At 45.6% G+C, this 26,963-nt stretch overlaps 1 protein-coding gene across 1 annotated transcript in view; it reads left to right on the top strand.

Annotated features, from left to right (window-relative positions):
• Positions 1 to 24,855, top strand: part of LOC308262457 (guanylate cyclase 2G-like) — a gene marked incomplete at both ends in the record, with an annotated part of 47,523 nt that extends 22,668 nt beyond the window's left edge. The window contains 14 exon segments of the mRNA XM_080694865.1: positions 7,492 to 7,641; positions 7,643 to 7,664; positions 9,464 to 9,501; positions 9,504 to 9,612; positions 11,725 to 11,876; positions 12,442 to 12,569; positions 14,379 to 14,555; positions 15,680 to 15,820; positions 16,690 to 16,882; positions 19,377 to 19,551; positions 20,566 to 20,687; positions 22,134 to 22,202; positions 23,830 to 23,930; positions 24,771 to 24,855. Coding sequence (XP_080550991.1) covers positions 7,492 to 7,641; positions 7,643 to 7,664; positions 9,464 to 9,501; positions 9,504 to 9,612; positions 11,725 to 11,876; positions 12,442 to 12,569; positions 14,379 to 14,555; positions 15,680 to 15,820; positions 16,690 to 16,882; positions 19,377 to 19,551; positions 20,566 to 20,687; positions 22,134 to 22,202; positions 23,830 to 23,930; positions 24,771 to 24,855 — 1,662 coding nt within the window.
• Between the last annotated feature and the right edge of the window lie 2,108 nt (positions 24,856 to 26,963).

Below are 26,963 nucleotides of genomic sequence, written 5' to 3'. Positions count from 1 at the left end.
TCAAAACTCTGCCGACATCTGGATAAGGGACTGGGAGTAACAGACAGCGGTGGTAGCCTTTTGAGCTTTGACATAGCTCTGGGCACAGGGCCAGGCTGTGAGGGTGAGACTGTGCTGTTAGTTTTCACCTGGGATCATAAAGACAATTCTTCTCCTTAGGCTGCTTTGACCAGCACTTCCTCTTACCAGGTAGGAGGGAGTTTAGGGAGATGCTGAAGACTTTGCAAGCCAGCAAACATATGTTGGTTGAGCACCTAATTTGGGGCAGATGTAAGCCTGGGCACTGAAGGCAGAAACAAATGACTACTTGTTGTCTTGTCCCCAGGGAGCTCTGCCCAGTGGGGGGAGCTGTATATAGTACTCTTCTCCACGTAGGGAAGGGCCTTCATTTCTAAGTGAAAGGAAGCTGAGAGGTGGGTGTGGCAGTGCACACTGGTCATCTAGTATTTGGGAGGTTATTGCAGGAGGATTGCATGTTTGAGGACAGTCAGCAATTTAGAAGACCCCATTTCAAAACAAAACAAAACAAAACAAAACAAATCAAAACAAAACAAAACGGCTGGGGATGTAGCTTAGAGGTAGAATGCCCCTGGGTTCAATCTGCAATAGCACAAAAAAGAAGGAGGAGGAGGAGGAAGAGGAAAAGGAAGAGGAGGAGGCAGAAGAGCAGGAGGTGGTAGCTTGGTGAATTCCAAGGATAAGGTACCATTTGCTATAGAAGTTGTCTTGAGGGTTTGAACCCTGACTCTCATGTTTGCTAGGTGACCGTAACTGCTTTGAGCGTCCTCAATTTCCCATATATAAAATGGAGATAACATCAGACCCACCTTGAAGACTTGTGGTGAGGACTAAGGTATGTTACATGAGTACCATGTCTACCCTATATAGCTACCATCATAGGTAATTGTGTTAACTAGTACTAAAATGTACATTTATTTATTTTATATTTTAGTTATTCAATCATATTAATTGCACAGATTGGCATGCTTCATGGTGATGTTTCCGTACAGGCATGTCTTGAGTTTTGATAGTATCTGCTCTGCCTACCACCTCTTTTTCTTTCTGTCCACTTCCAGTCTCCTTCCTTTTCCCTGACACTCTGTCTTCTGCTTTCAGATCATTTTATTTTATTTTATTAATTAATTAATTAATTTATTTATTTTGCGGGTCTGGGGAAGGAACCCAAGGGCATTCGATCTCCGAGCTACCCCTATGCCTACACCCCCTGCCCTATTTTTTATTCTTTATTTTGAAACCAGGTCTCACTGTGTTGCGGAGGGCCTCACTAAGTAGCTGAGGCTGTCCGCGAACCGCAATCCTCAGGTCTCAGCCTCCCGAATGCTGGAATTACAAGCGTGTGCCACCATGTCTGGCTTCATTTTATTTTTTAAGTATATTTTCTTATTGAAGTTTCCAAAAAATCCTGTGGGGTAAGTCTGTACTGTCCAAATATGGCAATCACCAGCCATCTGTGCCAGTGAGCACTAAGAATAAAGCTAGTCCTTACTGAGATGGGCTGCAGGTATACCATTCACACTGACTGAGAAAACTTAGTTTAAAAACACTATGAAACACCCTGCTAATATTTTTATGTTGATTGCATGTTGAAGTAAGATTTTTATATACATTGAGTTAAATGATATAATGTTAAAATTAATTTTACCTTGAAAACTGGGTGTGGTGGTGCACGCTTGTAATCCCAGCATTTGGGAAGCTGAGACAAGAGGATCATGGTTCGCAGCTAGCCTCAGCTATTTAGTGAGGCCCTTTGCAGCTCAGTGAGACACTGTTTCAAAATAAAGAATATAAAAATAGGGCTAGGGGTGTCTCTCGGAAATAGAATGACCCGGGGTTCCATCCCTAGTACCACAGAAAAATTTAGTTTTACCTGTTTAGCTTTTTGAATGTGGCTGCTAAGTAATTAAAATACATATATGACTTGTTTCATGTACCTATTAGACAGTGGTCTTAATAATTAATAACAAATGTACTATCAATTCTTCTTCTTATATGCTACTGGAGATTAAACCTGGGAGCATTCTACTTTCAAGCTATACCCCCAGCTCTATTTATTTTTTTTTGGTACTGGGGATGGAACCCAGGGGCATTCAACCTCTTCTCTATACCCACAGCCCCATTTTTTATTTTGAAATAGGGTCTCACTGAGTTGCAAAGGGCCTCACTAAGTAGCTAAGGCTGTCCATGAACTCGGAACCTCCTGTGTCAGCCTCCCAAATGCTGGGATTACAAGCGTGCGCCACCACGCCTGGCTTTTGTTTTGTTTTGAAATTGTTTAGGGTCTCACTAAGTTTCTGAAGCTGGCTTCAAACTTGCAATCCTCCTCTTTCAGCCTCCCACGTACTTAGATTGTAGGTGTAAGCCTCTACGCCCAGCTTGTCCATTCATTTTAACTCAAATATTAATACTATGAAGATTCATTCCATTTTCAAAAGGGAAAATATCAGGCTGAGTCAGGTGAAGTCACCTGCCTATTTAGTAAGGGGCAGAATGGAATTCGCAGCCAGTCTATCTTTTCCATGTTATTTCTCTCTCTGCTAAGTACCAGAGAGCAGAGATGTGGGTTCCAGAGTTAAGAGCCCTGTGCACCTTTGAGAACTTCCAGAAGTTTCTATTAGGTCAAGAAGCAGACAGGTGGTTGAACTGCCAAGAGTTTATATAATCTGGCACATAGTGAATCTTCTCATAGTTCTATTTGTTCTCTGGCAATATACATAAAAATTGGTCATACAGTTTCATCAAGATAGAAGATAAAAGCAAAGGCATGCACGGCAGCTCTTGGAAAGGACAGCATTCCTGGGATTCTGAAAATCCCAAAGCATTTATTTTTTACCCTCATGGAATGGGTTCTGCCAATCTCCCAGAATGTGAAATGTCTCCTGCCTAGCTGGGATTGGCATGAGGAAGGGCAGGAGGAAAGCAGAAAAACCCTGTGCGTGAGGGACAATCCTGTTGAATGGAGACATGTCTGTGTGGTCAGAGAGCTCCGGACTGGACACGGGCCACCCCAGTTGCAAGCTTGGTCCTCTTAGGCAGCTGTAGCCTTGCTGGGGAAATTCCAGAGGTGGCCCCAGCCAGGGACTTCCAGGATCGGCTGAGTAGGTTGCAATCCCAAACACAAACAAGACACAATGAAAAAGGAACAGAAGGCAGTCCCCTGATTAGGGGATGAGGTGCATGGGTGGTATATCTACTCTCCTGAATGTTTCCTGATTGCCGTGTGTATCAGTCCATATTTCCAGAGCAATGTTGGCCTCACGGTTAGAGTGGGACAGTTTCAACTTGTCTGCTGCAGTATTTGACCTGGTGCCCAAGAGGCCAAGGTACAACCTTCGCTGCCCCTGGGTGCTGCGGTCCATGGCAGACATCCTGTTCACATTCCTTTTAGCCGTACTGTTTAGGGCCTCCTGTTAAGACCCGTGCATGACTTCCTTCCCCTTCTCTGGGGCTCTGGGTATCATTGGAACCTGGGTGTTCTTGTGTAATAGAGTTAGAGAAATAGGTGGGACCCACCCTCTTCCTTCTCCCCTCTCTTCTCTTCTCTCCACAGTCACCCAGAAAACAGAGAAGTCTAGTGGTTTAGAAATGACAGGGATTTGAAAGCCATTTAATCTGGGATTTATTTATTTATTTATTTGGTGGCACTGGGGTTCCTGGAAGCCCTTCTACTTCCGGGCTACACTCCCAGACCTATTTTATACCTTCTTATATTTGGAAACAGGGTCTCTTGAGCCAGCATGGCTGGCTTCAATCCTGCGTGATCCTCCTGTCTCCACCTACCAAGCGCGGGGATTACAAGCTAATCTGGGCTTTATATCCCCAGCTCTCTCCCTTACTCTTGGAGAGCAATTTAAAATTGTGATTTACTTTATCACAAATCAGAGAATGTGCATATTAACCTGTCTCAGAAAAGACTAAATATGGTAATATATAAAAAGTACCTTGCACAATGCCTAATACAAAGTGCTAAAAAAAAAAGATTTGTTGTGACTTGTTTATCACCAGTCCCTGTCAGGGTGTGGCTGTTCACGGACAGCTTCAGCTGATGAAGCGCTCAGTCTTGTGGCTGTCTGCCTTCGTCGGCACAGGGGCAGCAGGGAGATGGCCAAGTGCCCCGGTTGGGGACGAGACAGCAGGATCCGGGGCTAGCTGCATGGCTACCCGCTAGGTGACCTGGGCAGGTTCATTTCTACGTGTCACCTTTTTCTCTCTTGATGATAATGCCCCCTCCTCTCTAGCATCAAAAGAATTTCATGAGTTGGTTTAAGTAAAGGACTTAGATTGGTACTTGGCAAAGGTTAGTACTATAAAATTTTAAAAAATCTAATTAAGACCCTGGACAAAAGCACTCTTGCTTTGAGACTTCTGGGGTGGGACAGGTGTGGGGAGGTCCAGGCTATCCAGCCTGCTGCAGGTAAGATGCTCCGAATAGCCCTGTACCTGGGAAGTACCAGCTCCCATCAATATTCTGAAAATTAATGATTCAGAGATCTCATTAAAGATACACGGAGTTTTTTTTTACATCAGTCCCTAAAAGTCCGAGAACCTGAAAATGTTGAATACATATTATTTCAGTGGCCTTCTCAGGGAAATCATCAAAGAAGGTTAAAGAAAACAAAAGATAAAATAGTGAGTATCCTTTATGCACATTATTACTGTGCTGTGTATGTGTGTGTGTGTGTTTGTGTGTGTGTGTGTGTGTGTGTGTGTGTGGTGCTGGTGGGGGGGGCAGAGGCTTTTTACCTTCAGGCTACACTCCAATAGCTATTTTATATTTTATTTGGAAACAGGGTCTCACTAAGTTGCTGAGAGCCTCACTAAGTAGCTGAGGTTGGCGTCGAACCTGCGCGATCCTCCTGTCTCAGCCTCCCGAGCACAGGGATTACAAGTATGCACCACCACGCCCGGCCTCATTACGGTGTTTTGAAGTGCAGCACCCTTTCCTCTTCCCTTCACCACTGCTAGGCATGCTCTTGGGAAAAAAAAATTTTTTTGGTACTGGGGATTGAACCCAAGAACATTCTACCTCTGATAAATATCCCCAGCCCTATTTATTTTGAAACAGGGCCCCACTAAGTTGCTGAGGCTGGGCATGAACCTGCAATCCTCCTGTCTTAGCCACTCAAGTACTGGGATGATTACCGTGTACCTGCTTACTCTTGGAAATTTCAGAGAAATACAAATACCTGTTTATCCAATCGTGTTTCAAATACAATTGTTTTCATTTCTTGCTTTTTTTGCAGTACTGGGGTTGGAACTCAGGACCATTTTGCCTCTGAGCTATACCCCCATCCCTATTCTTATTCTTTATTTTTAAACAGGGTCTCACTAAGTTGCAAAGGGCCTCACTAAGTAGCTGAGGCTGTCTGCAAACTGCATTCTCCTATTTCAGCCTTCTGAATGCTGAGATTACAAGTGTGTGCCACCACGCCCGTCTCTACAATTGTTTTCATTTCCTAAAGCTGTCTCTTCTCCTACCTGTCCTCCTAAAATAATGATTTCCCTCGTAAGCCTCAGACCTTGCTGCAAGCCCATCGATGCCCACAGGAAGGGCCTGATTCCCTGGGAAGTCCCCCTCCTCTTGCTGCAAGAGAGTTTTCCCTGCCTCCATGAGTCACCGCTGTTAGCAAGCCTCTCTAGATTAGCCCATTTTCCCCTTCTGGCTCACTTTCCTGCTTCTGACCCTTGGTGCTCATGCTCGGTGTGGGCCATCTGTTATCTGTGGCTAATGCGGGGTGGTGGATTTGAAGCCCAAGCTCTGTGCATTTATTCATTTTGTCTTAAGGTTCTAATGTACAGCCAAGGTTAGAAACAGTTGACTGGGACAGGTCTTTAAAGGCTGTCATGAACATGTAAATCCTTTGGGACTCTTGTTAAAATGCACTATCAGTCGGTCTTGGGTAGGGCCTGGGATTCTGCACTTCTACCAAGACTCCAGACCATCATTAAGTAGAAGGCATTTGGGCAGCCCCATCTCACAGATGGGAAAATCAAGGCCTAGTGAAGGAAAGTGATTTACTTGAAGATGCTGACTGGTAAGGACCGAGCTCAAACACAGGCCTTTTTATTCGAGTGTTCTTTCCATCTGCTTCATAACTAATAATAATAGCATGTGTCTACTAAAAACACAGTGGATGACAGAAGAATTTTTGAATGTTCCTAATTTTATTGCTTTGTCTTACAAAGTGTACCTTAGGGGCATGCAATAGTATAAGAGTACATGTTTTATAGGCAATGACATACATCTATGCTTTTAATATGTAGGCAATAAGATATATTTTTTGGTACTGGAGATTGAATCCAGGGGCATTCTACCTCTGAGCTGTACCCGTAGACGATTTATTTATTTATTAGTTTATTTATTTTGGCACTGAGGATGGAATCCAGGGGCCTTCTACCTCTGGGTAGAGAGTCTACCTCTGGAAAGAGAGTCTCACCAGGTTGCTGAGAGCCCCACTAAATAGCTGAAGCTGGCTTTGAACCTGCGGTCCTTCTGTCTCAGCTTCCTAAGTATTGGGATTACAAGTGTGCACCACCATGCCCAGCTTCAATAATATTCTTAATAATATAGTATTTCCATACTATTAATATTCTGTATTCTATTAATGCACCAATCACATTTATAGATCTTCTATTATAACTTATATTAGATATATTCTCTGTGGTATGTACCATATCTAGTGTTTGATTTGTATTATTACATTTAATATCCACATCCATGCTGTGAGGTAGCTATTATTACCACTTCCACTTTGAAAAAGAAGAGGTTTAAAGGATAAAGTAACTTGCCCTCTGCTGAGTGGTAGAGCTGGGATTTGAACTCAGGACCCCAATCACAAAGATTGATTTATTTTAAGCTAGGCTTCTTGGGCTCCTCACTGAGGAGCCTCTCGTAGGAGTCGTCAGGAGTTGTCTTCTTCTTCTCCTCCTCCTCCTCCTCCTCCTCCTCCTCCTCCTCCTCTTACTCTTCCTCCTCCTCCTCCTCCTCCTCCTCCTCCTCCTCCTCCTCCTGCTCCTTCTTCTTCTCCTCACCCTCTTCCTCCTCCTCCTGCTCCTTTTTCTTTTTCTTTTTTGGTACTAGGGATTGAACCTAGGGACATTCTACTTCTGAGCTACATTCCCAGCCCTATTTTTTATTCTTTACTTTGAAACAGGTTCTCACTATGTTGCAGAGAACCTCACTAAGTAGTGGAGGCTGGCTTCAAACCTGTGATCCTCCTGCCTCAGCCTCCCAAGTAGGGGGATTATAAGTGAGTGCCACCACGTCCGACTAGCATTTTCCTCTTCTTAGGTGTCTCTACCCAGTTGACTCCAAAGGAGCTGCGCTGGTGTTTCATAACAAAAAGCACAGAGCTTGCTTGTTCCCCGGCCCTGGTCTGTCTGTGTTCTGTCTGTCTGTCTGCCGCTCCTCCCAGCAGCGCCCCTCGGCCCCTGCTCTGCTTGGTAGGTGCTCATTCCTTGTCACTCTGGCAGGGCCTGCTGTTCCTCCCCTGGGGCCCGCTGGGCTCTCACGGCAACTTGAAGCCTTCTACCTGCCTCGTGGACAGTCGCATGCAGGTGAAGCTGTCGGGCTTCGGGCTGTGGGAGCTCAAGCACGGCAGGACACACAGAACCTATGGCGAGGGAACCGCAGACTGACTGCTCAGGTAACGTTGGCAGATCCTGCACCCACGAGCTGTGGCCCCACCTGTGCTTCCTGACGCTCACCTGTGCAGGTGCCCATAGGGGCTGTTCCATTTGCCCAAGGAGAACGAGACCAAATAGCCCTATGGGTGGCACCAGTCCGCGGTGTGAGGTCTAGGTTAGGAGACGGGTGTCCTGGCTCAGCTGGGCCACTGGAAGCCACCATTGGCTCTCCTACAGCCCCGGGCCTGCCTTCCTGTATTCTCCTACATTCTAAGTGTAGACTGTAAAATCTGCCAAGAGCTTTAAGGGTAACAGAGTTGGGTAGTTCTCTGTCTTCTAGGTGGCTGACCCCAGCCCCTGATCAACTGATAATGGGGTCTGGGCATCTGTGCTTTTTTGTGTGTGTGTGTGGGTCTGGGGATGGAACCCAGGGGAATTTGACCTCCGAGCTACATCCCCTGCCCTATGTTTTATTCTTTATTTTGAAACAGCGTCTCTCTAAGTTGCGGAGGGCCTCACTAAGTAGCTGAGGCTGTTCACGAACCGCGATCCTCTGGTCTTAGTCTCCTGAATGGTGGGATTACAAGGGTGCGCCACCACGCCCGGCTCATCTGTGCTGTTTTGTCAAAGCTCCCAAGAGATTTTGAACAGCACAAGGCAGGAACCAGGGCTCCAGTTCACGGGAGCAGACCAGCCTCTGGGGCTCTTGCTACTTGCCCAGAGTTCACTAAGTGCCCCTGATCCCACGCCCTCCTAGGACTAGGGCCCTGCTGAACCCGTGTCCGTGGCCCTGCCCCCTCTGCTGGAGCAGCGCCCCAGTGGCAGCTTCTCTGTGTGAATGTGGGGAGGTTTCTGTGCCATGGGATAGAATGGTGTCTCATGAAAGACGAGGGGAAGGTTTTGAAAAATTTGCTGGTAGTCATTCCTGGTTCCCTATCCCCTAAAATAATTTTTTTAGTATTTAAGAAAATTATTGGTGCATTATAATAACCATAATAGTGGGATTCATGGTGATATATTTATACATGCGTATGATGGGCCAATTTAATGTCCTAGTACCTCTCCTTTTAAAAATTCCAAGCGATAATAACATAAGCCTAAGGACTTCGCTGTGGGAAAAAAAAGGAGATGTATAAAAGACCCAGATAGAGAAATCTAAAGAAATAGAATGCATATTTGTGGTTGCCAGAGGCTCGGGGTGAGGGGAACAGGGAGAAACTGCTTAACAGGTAAGAGGTTTTGTTTTGAACAATGGAAATATTTTGGAACCAGTTTGAGTGGTGGTTGCACAACACTGAATGTGCTAAATGTCATGAAATTGTTTACTTTTTAGTTTTAACATTTTTGTGGTACTGGGTTCTGAACCCAGGGGCATCCTCCCCTAAGCTCCAGTCCTACTTTATTTTTTGTTCCGAAACAGGGTCTCACTAGGTTGCCAAGAGACTCTAAGTAGCTAAGGCTGATCTTGAACCTGCACGCCTCCGGTCTCAACCTCCCAAGTACTGGGATTACAGGCATGTGCCACCATGCCCAGAAAATAGTTCATTTTATAAAAAGAAAAAAATATGTATAGGCAATAGGGGAAAGGAGAAAGAAGATGGAAACCAGTCACCACATCGTGATAAGGAGTAACCGCTAAGAACTTCTTAGTTGGTGTCCTGCCTGGTTATTTTCTCCACGCTCACCGCATGGACCCGTTTACCCCTCTGGTCAGACACCATCGGGGCAGCTTTCTTAGGGACACTTTCTGCTGTCCTGCGCCCCCAGGAATGAGGGGCTGGCTTCTGTTTTTCACAGCTGCCCTCACTCTGCTTTGTAGAGCTCTACTGGACAGCCCTGGAGCTGTTACGGCTCCCAGAGGCTCAAGCACCCCAAAGGGTGCCGTCTACAGCTTTGCTGTGCTTGTGAGGGACTTGATTCTCTACCAGCTCCGAGGGCCCTTTGAGGACCTCGATGGGACACCGGATGGTAAAGTAGGGAGACTCAGCTGGGGGGAGGGGTCGGTAGTGTGGACTAGCTTGGAAATGTCTTATTAATTTATCATCTATCCCATTCTTCTTTTTATTTTAAAATTCATATTTTTTCAATTAAAAATATGAGTTGTCTTTCTGTTAAAAAAAAAAAGTGTCAAGGGTCTCAGGGCTGTATGACCTGATGTCTCCAGCTGCTAGGGGTATGCTGTTGGAGAACAAATCACTCCTCTACTCAGAATCACCCTTGGCTTCCCACCTGGGGAGTGTAAGTCCTTCCCCTGGCCTTCCAAGCCACAGGAGGCCGCTAAACTCCTGCCTCAGTGGCTTTGCTATTAGTTTCCTACAGCAGCCATTATAGTTACTATAAAATGGGCAGCTTGAAACATCAGAATTTTTTTTTCTCCTGCACTCCTGGAGGCTGAAGTCCAAAGTCGAGGTGCTGGCGAAGCTCAGCTCCAGAAAGAAGCCCTGGGCGAGATTCCCTTCTGTGCCTCTTCCAGCTTCCGGTCCTGTCCCTGCATTTCTGGACTTGTGGCCGCCTGGTCCCAACGTCTTCAGTGCCTCCTTCTCTGTGGTTTATCCTCTGCGCATCTTTTATCAGAAAAGGATACTTGTTGTCGGATTTAGGCCTATGTGGATGATCTGAGATGATCCCTTCAACCTCATTATTTCTGCAAGGACCATTTTCCAAATAGGGCGACACTGATAGATCCTGGGGACTAGGACATAGATGCGTCTCTTTGGGGACCACCATTCAGCCCACCACAGCTGCCTGATTGTACCTTCCATGGCCATTCCTTTTGGTCACGCTGCCCACCTTCCTGTGCTTCCACTATGCCAGACGTTCTCGCCCCAGGCCCTTTGCTTCCTCTGCCTGGACAGCCCTCACCTCCCATCCCCATATAGGAATCTATTTCATCCTTAAGAACTGCAGAGTTTTGCATTGGAAGATTATCTCACCTATTATTCACCGACCCACATTTTGCTTGTGGACAGCCATGATAAATTGCCACCATGACTTGTTCTGTATTTTCGCATGCATGGGCTAATGTTTCCGCAGAATGGGTTTATATTTAATTAAATTAAAGAGATAAAGATATTTTAAACCTATTTACAATTTTTGATAAAAACGCGGCTCCAGTATCCACTTACAAAGTTCTCCATTCAGGCTTGTATTTTGCTGCGTGGTCTTTATACAGGTGCGAATGCCTGGATCCCAGTCCTGGAGACTTGATGTGCTTGGTCTTGGGTACTGCCTGGATGCTGGCGTTGTAAGAGCACCCTGGGTAATTCTAATATATAGTGGTCCGTGTTGAGAACCACTGTCCAGGGCTGGGGGTGCAGCTCAGTGCTAGAGGGATTGCCTAGCATCGGCAAGGCCCTGGGTTCCATCCCCAGCAAAGCAAAAATAATAAATAAATAAATAAATAAATAAATAAATAAATAAATAAATACATGCTGGGGAGCCGCCATTTTGGAGAGAGGTGTGTGTATACGTGTATGTGTATACATGTGTGTGTGTGTGTGCGAGAGAGAGAGAGTTTGAGAGAAAAAGAGTTTCTAAGTAAAGCCAGCCCATCTTCCTCCCTTGCTGGTTCTCATCGTCATTTCTCTTGCCTTGCCAACCATTTCTAACCCATCCCTACCGGCCCATCTCAAGCCTCATCTTCTGATCATCTCTATTTCCCAAAGATTTAATGTCAAGAGCCTCCGTGAACACGTGTAGTTGCCTTTAAACCAGATTCCAGTTTCTGATTTGGGACTAAACGAAACACAGGTGAGTCTTACCCAGAAAAGGACAGCTTGAGACCCAAGAGCCCTTGACTTTGGAACGCAGCCAACACCCTGGGTCCCAGGCCGCGCCCGCGGGAGCTCACTTACAACCCGGAAGCCCAGCTCCCATCCGGTCCTCCCATTGCGCGGTCCTCGCAATGTTAAACAAGAGCCAGTCACATGAGTTTGTGCATACCTACTACTGCAACCAGGAAAAATACAGCCTGTACCTCATTTATGGACAAACACAGGTCTTCTATTAGCTTCCTGTAGCTCACTACAAACACACCTGGTTCTGGGAACTGGGTAAATATTAATCCTCTGTGCACAGCAGGCCAGTGGTTCTCAGGCTCCAGGAGGTGCCAGGATCACCTGGAGGCTTGCCCAAACACAGTAATGCCAGGCCTCTCCTGCTCAGGCTTTGTGACCCATCAGTCTGGGGCTCTGGGGCAGGGCCTGAGAACCTGCATTTCCATCACGTCCCGGGTGAGGCACAGTTTGGAAGCTCTGGTCTTGATCCTCATGGTCCTTGGATGGGCAGCATCAGCATCACTTGGGAACTCGTGTGTGCGCGTGTGTGTACATGTGTGTACACATGCACGTGTGGTAGTGGGGATTGAACCACCCGGGAGAATTCTGCCTTTGAGCTACACCCTCAGCCTCCTTTTAATTTTTTCTTTATTTTTCTTTTGTTTCGAAACAGGGCCTGCTAGGTTGCTGAGAGTGTCCCTAAGTTTCTAAAGTTGGCTTTTTACTTTTTCTTTTCTTTTTTTTTTTTTTTTTGGTGGTACTGGGGGTGGGACCCAGGGGCTTTTCAACCTCCAGGCTATACTCCCAGACCTATTTTATATTTTATTTGGAAACAGGGTCTCACTAAGTTGCTGAGAGCCTCACTAAGTAGCTGAGGCTGGCTTTGAACCTGTGCGATCCTCCTGTCTCAGCCTCCCAAGCTCTGGGATTACAGGTGTGTGACACCACTCCTGGCCTGAAGTTGGTTCTGAACCTGCAATTCTCCTGTCTCAGCCTACTAAGTACGGAAACTGCCCTGCAGGAGGAGCTTATTAGAAATGCATTTTCAGGCTCTACTCCAAACCTGCTCCGCTGGAAATGTGGGGGTGAGCCCAGAAACCGGTATTGGCCAAGTGAGCGCCCATTGCCAAAGATAAGCACTACACCAAGGTGGGTGCTCCACAGTCAGGCTACAGGCAGAGGATACCTGGCTACACGTCCCTAGGTAATCAGCACCTGCTCTCTGAGGAGCAGACCTGCAGTGTGGATTTGCCTCCGAGTTCTCCATTACTTGGCTGACTCCCTCCTGGCACCTCTTGGAGCGAAATTCAGGAGAGTGGAAAATACAGCGCTGTTGTCCCCCTGCGTGTGTGTGTGTGTGTGTGTGTGTGTGTGTGTGTGCGTGTGTGTGTGTGTGTGTGTGTGTTACTGGGAATGGAACCCAGGGACATTCTACCTCCAAGCTATAACCCCAGCCCTATTTTTTATTCTTTATTTTATTTTATTTTATTTATTTTTTTGGTAGTACTGGGGTTCCTGGAAGCCCTTCTATCTCCGGGCTACACTCCCAGACCTATTTTTACATTTTTATTTGGAAACAGGGTCTCCTAAGCCAGCGGGCGCGGCTCGCGCGCGGCTAGCTTCGAACCTGCGCGATCCTCCTGTCTCTGCCTCCCAAGCGCGGGGATTACAAGCGTGCGCCACCACGCCCGGCTTATTCTTTATTTTGAAACAGGGTCTCACTGAGCTGCAAAGGGCCTCACTAAATAGTAGCTGAGGCTGGCCTTGAACCGCGATCCTCCTGACTCAGCTTCCCAAATGCTGGGATGACAAGTGTGAGTCACCGTGCACAGATCTCTCCCTCCTTTTGAAGCCACTAGTGTCCCTCATCTTGAATTATTCTTTATTTGGGGATCAAAACACAATTTCCCAGAGGAAATTTTCACACCCATTCTTTCAGAATATTTTAGGCATTAAGATAAGACTTACTTCTGAGCTACACCCCTAGTCCTTTTTATTTTTACTTTAAAACAGGGTCTTGTTAGGTTGCCGAGGGTCTCACTAAGTTGCTGAGGCTGGCCTCAAATCTGTGAGTCTTCTTTTCAGCCTACCAAGCACTGGGATTACAGGCATGAGCCACCATGCCCAGCTGTAACCTGCGTTTTTTATTATCTTAACTGAAGGCTGGACTTTAATCAGATTTCCTTAGGGGTGTGTGTGTGTGTGTGTGTGTGTGTGTGTGTGTGTGTATGCACCTGCACATGCAATGCACACATACTACTAGAAATTGAACCCAGAGGCATTCTACCTTCAAGCAACATCCCTAGCTCAATTTTATTTTTAATTTGGAAATAGAGTCTCATTAGGTTGATGAAAGTCTCACTAAGTTGCTGAGGCTGTTCTTGAATCTGTGATCCTCCCAAGTACTATCAGACTTTACTTTTTTGATGACCTTGACATCTTTAAGGAGGCCCTATCAGATATTTTATAGACAGTCTCTCTTGTTTGGAGTGTGTCCTGTGCCTGCCCTCTCTGGAATGAGGAGGGCTGCAGAGGCATTTTTCATTTTCCAGGAATATTTTTTTCATTTTCCAGGAGGATTCAGAATATTTCTGTGAAAGTGTCCAGATTTCTTTGGAATTCTAATCTGTTGTATTTATTTAAAATTCAAAGGCAAAGCTGGGCATGGTGGTACACGCTTATAATCCCAGCATTTGGGAGACTGAGACAGGAGGATCCTGGCTCAAGGCCAGCCTCACTACTTAGTGAGGCCCTCTGCAACTCAGTGAGACCCTGTTTCAAAATAAAGACTAAAATATAAGGCTGGGGGTATAGCTCGGAGGTAGAGTGCCTCTGGGTTCCATCCTCAGTACTGCAAAAAAAAAAAAAAAAATCAAAGGCAGAGTTTCTATTCATAAGAGTGTGTGCTGAGTAGCAAAGCCCAGGCATTTGGTTATCTAAATCCTGAATGAATTTCAGAAATTATCAACCAAATCAAAGACCCCGGAGCATCAGTCCACTGCGACCATCCCTGTGGGAGGAGAAGGGCCATGCGAAGGTCCCGGGCATGGTGAGAGTGTGCTGGGATGAATCTCCAGAGAAGAGGCCTGCTTTCCCTTCCATTAAGAAAACCTTCCGAGAAGCCAGTCCCGAAGGGTGAGTTAGATGTACAGTGGTGGCATTCTCCTAGCCACTTAACTATTCGAATTGTACAGCTAAGGGCTATGATACTTTGTCCTACCCCTCTCCTCCCTCCCTTCCTTCTCCTTTATTCTTTCCTTCCTTCCTTCTTCATCATATATATCTACTTCATCATATATATCTACTCAGTGCCTGCCATACACAAAGCACTGTGTTACATTCTGATTAGAATGAGAACTTCTTCCTCTGTTCCATTAAAATGGGTCAGACATTAATAATTCCCCCGATTTACTCATCTCAGACATCGCTAATCAATCAAGGTTCTATTTCCCAGGAAGTTTTGATAGGACCCTGGAATCTTCTTCAAGTTAGCATTCCAAGGGTCACAACTAGTCAGTTGAGATTGGATTGTAGGATAAAAATTGTTCACTACCTTTAAAGTCAGTGTTTTTTTTAAAAAAAATCTTTAAAAAATGTTTTTGTGGTACTGGGGCTTGAACTCCAGGTCTTACACCTGTTAGATAAGCAAGTCCTCTATCACTGGGCTACAGCCCTGATGTAAATTATAGACTCTAGATTATGTCGCCTCTCAAATTAGCTTCTCAATAGCATCTTCCTTCATCTCAAGCTAATTGTGTCAGTTTTGTTACATTGAGTATATTAAAATGCCACCCTACTAGAGGGAGCTTGGGTTGGTAGTAAGAGCCCTGGGCTGGGAGTCAGGTGTCTACTCCTAATTTGGACATTTGGCTTTTCATTCTTAACATGAAGATCTTTATTTTGCATTTTACAGATCATAACTTTTTAATTCTAAATTTTAATATTTTAAATTGCTGAATGAAAAAATGTAACATTTTGATTAATGTATTCTGTATGGCATGATTAAATTAATCTGATGAATATGAAGGTTTGTCTAGCCCAGTGACTATGTTCTTACTCAGAAAAGTTGGTTTTAATGGGAAGACGAATGGATGAGTCTCAGTTTCCCTATCTGAATGGTGAAGTAGAAAATGAAGCCTCATTTTCCAGTTGCAAACCTTAAGGGCAAGAAATGCTTCTTGGGATGTGTAGTTGGAATATGTGCTCCACCATGGCCTTTTGGTTCATGGAAGATGTTAATGTCTGTATTTTTTTTAAAGCCACGCATGCGTACTAGAGAACATGCTGAGCAAGCTGGAGGTGTATGCCAGTCACCTGGAGGAAGTGGTGGAGGAGCGGACCAGCCAGATGATGGCAGAGAAGAGGAAGGTGGAGAAGCATCTGTCCACCATGCTGCCCAAGTAATCCAGAGCATCGAGGGTCTTGATGGAGGAATAGAATCGTTATCTACGAGCCTCCACTCGGAGGGGTTATTTCCACTGTTCTTTTCTTAAGAAGATGTCCAGTTCTTCTAAAAGGAGACAGAGGCAACCTCCCTTCCTCCCATCCTCAGGAATCAAGAATATAGTCAGGTCTTTTGCAAGAAGATCGCGGATGCCGCAAGGGGAGAGCGACCACTAGATGGCGCGCTAGCCCCACGAGTTCAACTAATTGCCCACTCCAGTATCTATCCAGCCGGACCCCAAACCTCTGCACAGAGCAGTGAACACCCATGACCTCAGGTTCCCACGTTGCTTCATTTCAGTTCTCTTTTCGCTTGTGCGCTCAACATTTGGCAGAAGCATTTCCTATTAAAATTCTTTATACATTTGTATGGCCCGATCAAAGAAGCAGGGGCCGGAATGTGAATACGTAGTAAACATGAGATTGCTTGAAGTAAAAAAAAAAAAAAAAAAAAAAAGTCGATTTGTGGATTGCTGAGTGATTACATCCTTCTTCACATCCACAAATCAAGTCTTCACAGTCAAATCCTATAACCAATAGGGGAAAATGAGATGCCCTCTGCAAGGCAGTTGTAAAGGCATTTATCTGCCGTGCTGCCTAATTCCTTTCCCCAATTTAGTCCCATCAGATAAACTATCTCTTTAGAGAAAATGCAGGGGAAGAAATGTGTGTCAAAAGAATTCTTCTAGGTGGTAGATTTTGCTTCCCCCAAATGTAGCCCACTGAAGCCAAAGGCCTCCCAGGGCCACTGCGCAGGGGTCTGTAGGATGTAGGAGGGGAGATGAACAAGACCCTGTTCCCAGGTCATCCCTGTCTCTGGTTTCAGCTTCACTGGAGAACAGCTCAGAGCTGGAAGGTCCGTGGAGCCAGAGCATTTTGAGTCTGTGACAATCATTTTCTCTGACATCGTTGGATTCACAAAACTGTGTTCTCTCAGTTCCCCTTTGCAAGTCGTAAAGCTCCTCAATGACCTCTACACTCTATTTGACCCCATCATTAAAGCCTATGATGTCTATCAGGTGAGATTCCCGCCTCTTGGTGGTGGAGCACCACGTGGTCCTCGTCAGCCATCATGGGCCATGACGAAGTCGAGGCCTGCCCCAAGGGTCAGCTGGGGAGGCTCCCTACACCTTGGCAGTCCATCTCAATTCATGGCAGAGACTTTATATACGGTTCCTGTTTGTCTTCTTGGGAAAGGGCTTGATTCGTCACAGATGTATGTATGTGCCTGTCAGGAATCACCCTCTGTTTTCTTCTGTTATTTTAATCTCACAGTAAACACATTTCTAAAGAGGCATTGACCTTCTACTGGCTAATTGCTCCCTTCCCTCCTCAATATGTTTCTTACCTGCCCTCTTTAAAAAAATGTCTTTGAGCTGGGCATGGTGGTGCATGCTTGTAATCCAAGTACTTGGCAGGCTGAGACAGGAGGATTGTAGGTTTGAGGCCAGTGTCAGCAGTTTAGAGATACCCTGTTCCAAAAGAAAAAATAGAAAGTGCTGGGGATGTAGCTCAGAGGTAGAGTACCTTTGTGTTCAATCCCCAGCATCAATATGCATATATAATATATATTATATATGCATAATATATAATATATACACATTGCACAAATAGATTTATATATAAAATATAAATATATCATTATATATATCATTCATAATATATTTTTATTATTCATAACTCATCAGCTTTACTGTGGGTCTTAAGATTCTTAGCAATAGAGGATGGGTCCCAGGTTTAGACTGTCAGGCTGGGGCTGAAGGTGAGCTGACAATAATTATTGCCTGGTGCTACTCAAGGAGATATAATCATATGAAAACCTAGAATGGAAAACAGTTTGAGGAGAGAATAGCAAAACCAGGGCTTCCTTCTGGTGCCAGTGGCCGCTTTATACATTTTCTCACTTTCGGAATGAGAACGGACCCTGCCAGGGGCAGCACCATGTAACCAGGCTCACACACTCGTGCAACTACCAGTGTACCTGCTCTCCCCGCCATCTCGGGACTCTGCCCTTGTCCATGTTCCCAGGACCAAGAAGATTTTGGGGGGCAGTGTGGCCATATTCCATGGTGTTAGGTCTTCAGTGGTTATGCAGCAGTGTTCCCCACAACTGATGTCTCCCTTCAGGGGTGACAGAAAGGATGGTATGGGCAGCCATCAAGAGAGCTATATCCACCCAAATGAACAGAATGTACTCTGCTCAGGATGGCATCCTCCCGGGCTTTCCTCGTACAGTAATCTTCTCATGTGCTAATAGTACAACTAGTTTGTGTTTCTTTTATTTTTTAATTAAAAAAAATTTGTGATACTAGAGATTGAACTCAGGGTCATTCTATCTCTGAGATACACCCCTATTCCTATTCCATTTCTTAAATTTTGAAACAGGATCTCACTAAGTGTTAGAGGGCATCACTTAGTTGCTTCAAATGGCCTTCGGATCCTCCTGTCCAGCCTCCCAAGTACTGGGATTGCAGGTGTGTGCCACATGCCTGGCTCTGGTTTGTATTTCTAAAGAATGTTCTCATGCTGGGGAGAGGTGGTCTAGAAGCAGGTTAGACTTGTCGAACAGTCGACTTTTGTGTAGTTTTAGGGTCACACTAGGGCAGAGGCATTCCTGCCGTCTGGCTAATGCCTCTAACTCTGCCTTTTTCATGTCAGCTTTGGATTCTGCTAAATACAGTTTTATCTGAAAAGAGTCGAAGCTCTAAGCTTCTACTTGTCATTTATTTCTCTATTGCAAGTGAAGGACCTATAAACTGACTTTATAAGGAGGATAGGAGGAGAAGAAGACAGATAAAGAAGATACATATATCTACATATGTATAACTGAGTATATATATATGTATATATATTTTATTTTTTGTACTGAGGATTGAACCCAGCTACATTCTACCTCTGAGCCATACCCCAGCCCTATTTTATTTTATTTTTGAAGCAGGACCTCACTAAGTCTCTGAAGATCTCTATAAGTTGCTGAGACTGGTCTTGAACCTGCAAACCTCTTGTCTCAGCCTCCCAACAACTGGCATTACAGGTGTGCACCACCATGCCTGGCTATGAGTACATTTTTATGGTATGAGATGTATACCTGTATATAAGAGCCCTTATGTGCGGTGAGGATGTTTCTATTGGGTAAAGATGGATTCTACTTGTTGGGTCCATCTAATCCTTCACCATTTACCCCACCAGTACAGTGCTGCCTGTCTAACTGGTTCCGATCTTGGGCTGGGGCAATATGGTCACCATTACTGTCAGATTCAGAGGCAGAAGCAGCAGCTGTAGGGAGGAGGGCCCAGGGAAGGGAGGCTTTGTGGAGAAGTCACAGTAAGAACTGGAACTTGAAGACCTACTGGGAGTTGGATGGGCTGATGGCAGCAAATGTGAAGCTTCAAAGTGTTGGGCGGAAGGCGGTGGGGTCACAAATGGGGAGCCATGGTCTCCAACCCCGTGTGTACCTGCTACCTGCTGCCTTCCTTGTTGGAAGCAAAGGTCACTTCATTGCTATATTTCCAGGCTGAAACCATTGGCGATGCATACATGGTGGCCAGTGGGCTTCCCATCCGCAATGGAACCCGACATGTGGCTGAGATTGCTACCATATCCCTGCACATCTTCAGCACCACCGTCCACTTCCAGATTGGGTACAAGCCGGAGGAGAAACTCAAGCTCCTGATTGGCCTCCACACAGGTAGTCAGCACCGATGGCAGGGAGCCTTCTGGCTCAGGTGTGGCAGCAGGTAGTTCTGAGTTTGAGTCCTAGATGTGAAGCTTTTGGGAACACAGCCATTAAAGGATAACTTCAAGCCGGGTGTGGTGGTGCATGCTTGTAATCCCAGCATTTGAGAGGCTGACACTGGAGGATCTCGGTTTGCAGACAGCCTCAGCTACTTAGTGAAGCCCTCTGCAATTCAGTGAGACCTTGTTTCAAAATAAAAAGAATAAAAAAAAATTGGGCAGGGGGTGTAGTTCAGAGGTCAGATGCCTCTGGGTTCCATCCTCAGACCCGCAAAAAAAAAAAAAAAAAAAAAATAGGATAACTTCTGAGAAGCAAAAGACAGGGCTGTCTTTGTAGGTGTATTTTTGGTTAGCAGGGTTACTTGGCAAGAATAAACATGCATTATGGTTAGAAGATAAATAAGGAGGAGAACAAAAAACAGAAAAAATAAGGAGGAGAACAAAAAACAGAAAAGTTATAGGAGTTACTTTTTCCCATGTGTCTGTATCAAGTGCTCTTTGACATTTCCCATTTCTGTCAAAGTCTTGGGCATGTGATCTGTGCTGGTGTGAACCTTACTTGATTTAATAATCTTCTGTCACTCTTTCAAATTCTTAATACTTTTTGAACAGAGTCTCGTATTTTTATTTTGCACCAGGCCCCCCAAATTAAGTAGCCAGTGTCCTTCAAGTCACAGCTAAAATAAAAACAGGGAGTTAACCACTCCCTGGATTGTACTGAGCTGTAGGCTTTGCTTACATCTCTAGTTCATGAATGGTCTGGTCACTAATGGGCTGGATCACTTTTTACTAGATGTTCCTGGGTACTGTGGGCTGTCTTGTTGTAAACCCTAAGATGTATCGACAAGCTTGGCTCTCAGATTGCACTTAACAAATATTTGCTGAATTGCCTTTGTTGACGTGAGGTGCTGGGAGCCCAGCCCCGGGACAGGCAGATGCTTATGCCCCTTGGTTTTTCCCTCCTTAGGACCTGTGGTGGCGGGCGTGGTGGGGATCACCATGCTCAGGTACTGTCTGTTTGGAGACACTGTGACCATGGCATCCAGAATGGAAAGCGGCAGTTTGTGTGAGTATCATTTACTGAACTCTGTGAACACAGTATCATGTCCCTCTGGTCACCTATCTCTAACCACAGGGTATTTTTAGAAGACTCATTTGCATTTTGTCTCCTATTTTCCATCTGGAAGATGAGATCATTATCAGTCAACACTGATCACCAGCTATATAGACTGGGTTTTGTCCTGTGTCCTCATTGGAGCCCAGCAAAACACACATGGCCTCTTCCTGTCCAGACTTCCCACTTGAAAGAGGCACACAAATAATACAATCATTTAAACAAAGAGCAGGACTTGGAAAACTTTCTGAACAGGGCCAGAGTAAATATTTGGGACTTTATGGGCCATAGAATCTTTATTACAGCTACTTAATTTGCTGTTGTATCTCAAAAGCAGCCATTGAAATATGTAAATGAATGAGTGTGGCCATGTTCCAGTACATTTTTTTTGGTAAATATGAATAGTGGGGTGGATGTGGCCCATTGGTGGTCATTTGTCTTATCTCTGATGTAGAGTATCTTCTTGGTGGCGCAGAAGAAATCTATGATCAGGAGCTTTAGGGAACATCACGTTCTTTTGCTACATAGTAATTATATTGCATTGACTATCGCTAAGCACATGAATGCCATTTATCTGTTGAGATATGAAAAAAAGAGTGACATAAGTTTCAAGGATTTTAGGTTAACATGGTTTGAGTTTATAGGTTTTCCACAATATGTAAATATGCATACACACACACAACTATTTCCCCCTCTGATTGCTTTATTGTTTAAGTTAATAAAATCAAGTCTCAAACACTTATTTAAAATTTTTTTCTTAGCCGGGCGTGGTGGCGCACGCTTGTAATCCCCACGCTTGGGAGGCCGAGACAGGAGGATCACGCAGGTTCAAAGCCAGCCTCAGCTACTTAGTGAGGCTCTCAGCAACTTAGTGAGACCCTGTTTCCAAATAGGTCTGGGAGTATAGCCTGGAGGTAGAAAGACCCTGGGTTCCACCCCCAGTACCACCCAAACCAAAACCAAAACAAAACAAAAAAGCTTTTTCTTAGCTTTTAAGGAAAAGTTTTCAGAATAAATTTGGAAGGCGGTTGGTAATGAAGACTACAAACCTGATTCTAGTTGCAAAACACATTTTGGGAAACACTTCCCATTTCATCCAAAGGAAGTTTGAGAAGCCCAGTGAACCCTCATCCATAAAGACCACCAGCTTATATACTGAACCAGTTCTGTCTTTGGTTTCTAAGTTGAACAGGCTAAAGTTTGAGCAGCACTCAGCAGTGTCTGATCAATACTTGGGTGGTTGGCCCAGCTTAAGTATCTCAGACTTCAGACACTGTGCTTCATTTAATGTTCGAATGGGATCAAAGACTTGAATTAGTGGGGCCCCCTCTCTAAAGCAGACTCCACCCTTGCCACAGACAAAGCGCTAATTAGCCAATGCCTGGTCTCTGGCAGCTCTCCGGATTCCCCCCATCTCTTAGGGCACTGCAGGGGCCCTGCTGGCAATGGGAGGGTACGATCTGCAGAAGAGAGGCACCATCCCAGTCAAGGTAAGACCAGGCCGGCTGTGCCTCACCTGCACACCTTGGTCCCTAATGGAGGTATTGAAGAGTTTGGCAGGATGGCTGAGTCTCTGCTCAGGGCTGTGTTGGGACCCCCGTGCTCTCTCTGGGGGCTCTCATTATAGCCAGGTCTTCTTTCTTCAGAAAAGAATATACGGTTCCCTCAGATGACCCAACCTGGAATGTCCAGCAGAAAATACCTTAGCTGTCACCTAGTCCATACCCTATGGGGTTCCTCCTTTCTCTCTGCCACACATGGCCTCCCAGCTCCTGCTGGAACACCCCAGTGCAGTATCCCACACAGAGCGGAGCAAAAGCAAGCACAGGGATTAAAATGTCCTCTTTGCCTGTGTTTCCCTGAACCTGAGAATAAAGTGCCCAGGTAGAGGGGACAGTAGTCCATTGTGTTTGACCTTGGAGGTCCTAGAGGTCGTCTCCACTTGCTCCTCCATCCTGGCCTCTGTCCCTCACTGAAATGCACCGAGACACATCCTTCCTGCCTCTTCAGAGCATGCTTTCCTGGGCGGCAGTGGAGAGTGTGCAGGGACATCTTGGAGATGTGCACACAGGAGTGGGTGGTCATAACACTAGGGGTTTGGGTGGGTGTGGGGGGCCAGAAAAACAAGTGAAAGGAGAGAGAGTGGTATGAACGCCCTGGTTTGCCCATCCCGGAATGCTGGCACATGGTACCCCACCCGCCGGCTTCAGTCAAGAGGAAGACTGTCTAGAAGGCAGCAGTGTAGACCTAGCCTGGCCTCCTCTCCTTCCTTTTCTTTCTTTCTTTCTTTTTTTTTTGGTGGTACTGGGGTGGATCCCAGAGGCTTTCTACCTCCAGGCTATACTCCCAGACCCATTTTACATTTTATTTGGAAACAGGGTCTCACTAAGTTGCTGAGAGCCTCACTAAATAGCTGAGGCTGGCTTTGAACCTGTGAGATCCTCCTGTCTCAGCCTCCCAAGCGCGGGGATTACAAGTGTGCGCCACCACGCCTGGCTCTCTCCTTCCTTGTCTATCTGTCCGATTTGGGGGCTTGGTCTTGTCATCTATAAAATGGGAATGGTTATAACACTGGATGTAGAGATCAGATGTACACATGTGAAGTGCTTCACCTGGTGCCTGACACAGACTAAAATATCAATAACAAAAATATAAGAGACATTACTATTATTTTTACAGTATTTTTTCTTGCGATAAGCATTATTCTCCACTAACCCTTCCTCCTAGGCCAAGGTTGACTGTCATGTGTGGTCCTGTGTGGTCATGTGTGTGTGTATATGTGTGTTACCAGGGATTGAACCCAGAGGCTTCTGCCTCTTAGCTCTGCCCCCAGCCCTATTTTATTTTATTTTTATTTTGAAACCGGGTCTCAGTAAGTTGCTGAGGGTCTTACTAAGTTGCTGAGACTGACCTAGAACCTCCAATCTTCTTGTCTCAGCCTCCCAAGTACTGGGATTACAGGTGCTCCACCATGCCTGTCTTAACAAAGCCCAAGCAGATCACTGACTCCCCTCTAGGAGGCCTTTTCCTCATATGGCCCTGCTGCCCAGGCAGCACAGGCCAGGCTTCCAGGCAGCCCTGCCTCGTCTTCCACCCTGGCTTCCCTTGCCTCCCCAGGGTAAAGGAGAACAGATGACTTTCTGGTTAAAAGGCAAAGAAGGCTTCGCTCTTCTTCTCCCCGAGTTTACCGAAGACGAGCCTCAAGTCCTCGAGATCTCGTGAGGTGAGTGCCTCCTTTCAAGTTCTTTATGGAGTCCAAGGAAGTGTGTGAAAACCCTGCTTTAGAATCACCCAATATTCCCTGGAAGTGGTGTTGTTCTGGGGCACTGAGTCAATCTCCCTGTAGGGGGTGCCCTTGATCTGGCCCCCTGTGCCCCTCTAGCCTTCGCCACCAGCCAGGGGCCCCTGCCCCGTGCGCTCAGATGAGGGGCTCTCATGAATTCATTTCCTGGGGGCTTCCAGGGAGCCTGCTCCAACTACCGGAGATTTCCATTAACTTGTGAAAATGTGGCGAATCCATTTCACTGTGGAAGAGGTGCAGGGGAGCATGAATCTGGGCCCACAGCCACCTTACCTCCCTTTACAAGCTGACCGTCCCTAACCCTAGGGCACTCCTTTATCAGCCAGTCAGCTTGCAGGGAGTTAGCAGCCCCATTCGGAAGGCACCTCAGAATGTGTTCAGGGCACAAGTCTTAGGCTGTGAGCATCCCTGGCGTCCAGCAAGGCCAAGGCTCTCATTACGAGAAGACCAAGCCTGGTCCTGAGCCCCCACTTCCTGGAAGCACGGTGGCTTCAGAGGGATAATGTCCTGTTCTCAGTTTATTGCCCCATTTCTCCCCTGTCCACGGAGCAAAGACTCTTGCAGCCAAGGCTTGAATTTTAAGTGGAATTTTTCACTCATTTATGGAATAGTTTGATTTACAAAGCTACTTTCAGCAGACAAGGATGAATCCATCTATCCCTGCCGTGACTAGTTTCCCATCCACACAAAGCAGGGTTCCGTATTGTTGTATTCAGTGGCTCCTTGAATAGATTACCGACCCACTCATCCTTTGCAGAGCTCTTTCTTCACCCCGTGCAGCGCCTCACATCCAGATAACATCCCTCCGGTTGCAGCTGAATGTGGCCGAGCAGCTTGAATGAGAGAGCGTGTTGGAGATGTCCTCCTGGTGAACTGCCCGTGACTGAAGATGTGAACCATCGACCCCGGTTCTCTCTGGCCGAACCTCTTTCTGGCTGGACTTCTCAGTGACCTTTGTGGAGATATTTTTGAGTTCTGTCTGCATTAGGGAGTAAATCACCTTTTGCTGTATTGAGAGCCTTTGATACCAAAGTTTAAAAAAGGCTTGGTAGAATTTTTTGCCTTTCTTCAGGAAATGGGACACACAATCAGGGCCAAGGAAAGAGCTTTCTCAAATAAGCCCACCTAGAACCTACAAACCTACTGAGTCCCTGCGCATTCCCACCTGCGGTATTTTGCTTCTGTCCAGCGGTGGATGACTGAATTCTACGACTTTCAGACTTCATTTCTATAATGCAATTCTGTTTTCATTGTGATGGGTTCTGCTCCTTCCCAAGGTCTCTTAGCATAAAGGACAACAACTTTAGACTGATGCAGGGAAGGAAGAAAGGAAGGAAGGAAGGAAGGAAGGGAGGAAGGAAGGGAGGGAGGGAGGGAGGGAGGGAGGGAGGGAGGGAGGAAGGAAGGGAGGGAGGGAGGGAGGGAGGGAGGGAGGGAGGGAGGGAGGGAGAAGGGTTTCCACTTCCAGTCCAGAATGGAGACAGGGGGGCCAGAATGAATTTATCTTCTCAGCTATAGATATTCTTCCCTTATTTAGGGTCATGGCTTCTGGATGCCAAATACTTTGACCATGGAAAGAAAGCAAGTCACCTTTGCTATGAGGCCTCTTAGAGAGATGGGCTAATCCCCATCCACCCATTTATATGAACATTTTATTTGTTCATACTAAGTTCTTATAAATACACAAAGCATTTATTAATGCTTACTTGGTACCAGTTTTCACAGTGGTGACAAAAGACAACATAAACCTTTCCTTGATCTTTTGCTTGAAAATGTAAATAATTGCAATGCAGCTGGTCCTGATGGCACACGCTTGTAATCCCAGTACTCGAGAGGCTGAGACAGGAGGATCGCAGGTTCACAACCAGCCTCAGCTACTTAGTGAGGCCCTCGGAAACTTAGTGTGACCCCGTTTCAAAATAAAGAATAAAAAATAGGGCTGGGAGTGTAGCTCAGAGATAGAATGCCCCTGGATTCAATACCCAGTGCCAAAAAAAGAAAAATAGTAGCAATGCAATATTAAGAACTAATAAAGCTAAGAAAAAAGTGAAACAACCAAGCAAATCATCAGTGTTACATTTAAAGGGCACTAGAAAAGCAGGATGGGATTGGATAAGGTCTATTATTATTCCTCTCTTTGTATTTGTATTAAGGATATGTATGTTTGTATCCTAAGGCTGAGTCTCAAGCCCATGTGTTCATATAATAAAGACTGCCATTTCTGTGTTCTTCATTAAATGTTATAACACATTTAGTATCCAGAAATAAACATACTTACAAAATATAATATGTGATAAATAGACACACCCATATGTACATATATGTTCAATATATGTGTGTACACATATCCATGCATATATCTACATGTGTATACCTGTGCTCACACACATACTTACTGAGTATATGCCTGCACACACAGTGGGGGGAGACAGAGTGATAGTATTTAGGAGTTATAATGAAGAATTCTGATAAACTCAGCTTTCTGATATCTATATCCAGTGTTTTTTCTTTTTTTTTTTTTTGGTATTGGGGATTGAACCTAGTAGCATTCTACTCCCAAGTTACGCCCTCAGCCCTTGAAAAAAAAATTTTTTTTAAAATAGGGTCTTGCTAAATTGCTGAAAGTGGCTTCAAACCTGTGATCCTCCTGTCTCAGCTTCCCAAGTGCAGGCATGCTTTACCATGCCCGGCTCCAGTGTTTTTTCTATGTCAGCCAAGGATGCCTATAAGAGAATATACTCATCCGCCTGCTCGGTGTGTAGTACTAATGAGAATTTACAAGAGAGACTGTTTTGAGGGTCCTCTCTCTCAACCTCTCAACAGAGAAGCTATGGAAGGGAAACTGAACTGAACATCATGGGGTGTTAGTGAACTCAAAGCCAAAACACAACCAGCTGGCCAGGGAGACACTGGGGCTTTATGAACAAGGATGACCCAAGATGCGTATTCC

This window comes from Muscardinus avellanarius, assembly GCF_963383645.1.
Source record: "Muscardinus avellanarius genome assembly, chromosome: 4".
NCBI classification, from domain to species: Eukaryota; Metazoa; Chordata; class Mammalia; order Rodentia; family Gliridae; genus Muscardinus; species Muscardinus avellanarius.
The sequence above is the reverse complement of the archived record's forward strand: the minus strand, read 5'-3'. Positions and strand labels throughout refer to the sequence as shown.